This window comes from Meleagris gallopavo, chromosome 1 (genome assembly GCF_000146605.3).
Source record: "Meleagris gallopavo isolate NT-WF06-2002-E0010 breed Aviagen turkey brand Nicholas breeding stock chromosome 1, Turkey_5.1, whole genome shotgun sequence".
Taxonomy (NCBI): domain Eukaryota; kingdom Metazoa; phylum Chordata; class Aves; order Galliformes; family Phasianidae; genus Meleagris; species Meleagris gallopavo.
Window position 1 is genome coordinate 23,578,719 of NC_015011.2, and position 2,838 is coordinate 23,581,556.

The 2,838-nt window shown below is 51.5% G+C and overlaps 1 protein-coding gene across 1 annotated transcript in view; it reads left to right on the top strand.

Annotated features, from left to right (window-relative positions):
* Nucleotides 1-541: 541 nt before the first annotated feature.
* LOC100544585 (ankyrin repeat domain-containing protein 26-like) overlaps nucleotides 542-2,838 on the top strand; it is a 47,542-nt gene continuing 45,245 nt past the window's right edge. The window contains 1 exon segment of the mRNA XM_019612412.2: nucleotides 542-958. Coding sequence (XP_019467957.1) covers nucleotides 753-958 — 206 coding nt within the window. The 5' untranslated portion in view covers nucleotides 542-752.

Consider the following 2,838-nt stretch of genomic DNA (forward strand, 5'->3'; position numbering starts at 1 on the left):
CAAGCCCTGTAACTAAGTCTCAGCACAGCTTGTCGACCAGCTTAAAAAGAATCTGAGATAACTACTTGCTCCTGGAAAGAGCAGTAAGATGACACCTCTTAAATAAAATCCTGCAATTCTTCTAACGTATCTGGAAGAAAGTAAATACACTCAGCTAAAAACACATCTTGCTCATCATTTCTCCGTTCAATGATTAAGGAGATGCTCTCAAAATAGCTGCTCACAGAAGTTAGGTTTTGCAAACTGGATTTGTTTGGCTGCGGTTTCAGCAAGAAGTTTTTTCTTAAGTATTTTTTTAGCTCTTGAGAAGAAAGATCAAGCCTGAAACAACAGACTTGTTTGCCATCTCTTCACTTTTCAGAACTGAGATGCAAGCAGCAGTTCCTAAACATAGGAAAAACTCGTGCTTTGAGATCTCTATTAAATAAAACCCACAGGGAGGCCAAGAATTAACCCTGCAGACACACGGACCGTTATCCCTGCCGCTATTTCAGCAGCACCAGGCAACAGCACCGCGACACAACGTTGCTAGGCGCCTCCTGGCGCGACCGGCTCCGCGCATGCGCACATCCTCCTGCGCTCCGCGGCGCACACCCTCTAGCATCGCGGTGGCTCCGCCTTCCGCTGCGCATGCGCGGGGCTCCCGGCTCTGGCAGGGGATCTGAGGTTGCCTTCCCGTCCGTGAGTGGGGCCGCGCCTCCCTGAGTGTGCGGCGGCTTTGCGTGCGGTACGCGGCGCTCCCCTGAGACGATATGAAGAAGATATTCGGCTTCGGGAGGAAGAAGAAGGGGAAACCTCCGCCGCCCGGCAGCGCCGCCTCGCCGTGCCCCGCCGGTGCGTACGAGCTCCGCCAGAAGGAGTTGGGCAAGCTGCACCGCGCGGCCGCCGCCGGAGACCTGGCCCAGGTGCGGCAGGGGCTGAAGAAACAAGGCATCGACGAGCGCGACAAGGCGCAGCGGTAAGGGCTGCCGGCCTGGCCGGGGATCCCCGCTGCCTCACCTCGGCACAGAGATCTGCCGTCAGCGGGGACCGCGCTTGGCTGGCACGGGCAGCAGCGGCCGCTGCGATGTGCCCTGCCGGCCTGTTTCCCTCGGGGATTCTTCGTGGGGCTGGCGGGACTTCCTACGAGCTGAGAGCTCTCTTGGGGGACTGGTGGGCCGGGGCAGCGACAAGACTGCGGGTTTCCTGAAGGCTTTCCTGCTTGCTAAGCTGATGGTGGTTCCCTCAGGTTGTCGTATTTCCCGGTGCTTGGTAGCAGCAGCTTCTGGATGAGACGGGACTCCTGCATAGTTGTGTTGGTTGTGGTTATGTTACCCATCCGAGCTTTTTGCAGTGCACTGCTAACACTACGTGCTGCTCAGCTCTCAGATAATCATCGACAGGCTTCTCTTCAGAGATGAAGGATCTAGCACATTCACTTGGGAATTTCTCAGAACCCTCGAGTTTGACTGCTCTGTTGCTGCTGCAGTTTGTTCCGTGTCTGTGACAAGGCATGATGAGTTCCTTGAAGTTTTGCCTGTTTTTTCATCCTGTCTAGCTCCAATTTATAGGAGGGATAGAAGGTTCTTTGCTGCATGTCTGCCCGGTGTGAGATTAAGAATCAGCAGTTGGTCCAACCAGTTTATTACAAACCTTAATCAAGGAGATGGGGAAGGGGAGGACGGACACTATTATGAATTAGGGTAATGGGGAAGGGAAGAAGGGCAATAGAAAAGATAGGAAAGAAGCAAGGAGTCTTTATAGGAAGCAAGAGGGAGATGGTCACCACCATGGGTCCAGTGTGGTTCGTAGTTCAGTCATTGATCTTCAATAGTGGTGGGTCGTCAGGCATTGTTGTTCCGTTGACAACGACTTTTCAGTGGTAGTACCAACTTATTTATAAGTTTAAAGTGGTTGAGTCAGCTCTCTTTGGAGTGACAGCTCAAATCCAAAGTCGTTGAGTCAGCTGTCTTGGAGTGGCAGCTTCTGGCTCTGGGATCTCCACAGAAACTCCTTTGTTCCCTCCTTGCAAGCAGATAAGAGGGAGCAGGGATGTCCACCTGCATCCTGTTTTTCACAGAGACGACGGTATCATTCCCCAATTTTCCCATACCAAGCTGGAGCTATTTAGTCACAGGCCAGATCTTCCGCCAGTAAACACTCCTCCTGCGCGCTCCCTTCCAGAGGCAAGCAGCTCTGGAGGAAGGCACTTTCAAATGTCCACAAAGTGATGTTGATTGTCACATGGTAGCACTCATCACTTGCCTTCTCAATAAATCAGTTAGAGTCTTATCACAAGAAATACACCAGGAAACAAGCTTTGAGCCAAAAAGAAACAAAGAAGGATTTTCACACATCCTCAGGTTCTCTGCCTTGAAGGAAGCTGGTCTTGTGGAGCAGACTCCTCAGCCTGCCCTTGGTGGGATCTGTTAGGACAAGAGGGAGTGGCCTCAGGTTGCACCAGGGGAAGTTCAGCTTGGATATTAGGATAAATTTTCTCCAAAAGAGTGGCTGTGCACTGGAACGGGCTGCCCAGGGTCGTGGTGGAGTCACCATCCCTGGAGGTGTTCAAGAAACATGTAGATGTGGCACTAAGGGACGTGGTTTAGTGCACAACGTTGGTCATAAGTGGACAGTTGGACTGGATGTCTAGGAGGTCTTTTCCAACCATAATGATTCTATGAGAAATGGCTGTGTTTCTGAATCATGTCGCTGCATTTGCGCAGCTCTCCCTTTCCATTCCCATGAGCTGTTGTGCTCCTGTCTATCAGCGAGGTACCTCAATAGGTCTTTTGTTGCATGTTACTTGAAGTTTCCAAAATGCAGAGAAGGGATCTATCCATAGTGATGCACTTTAAA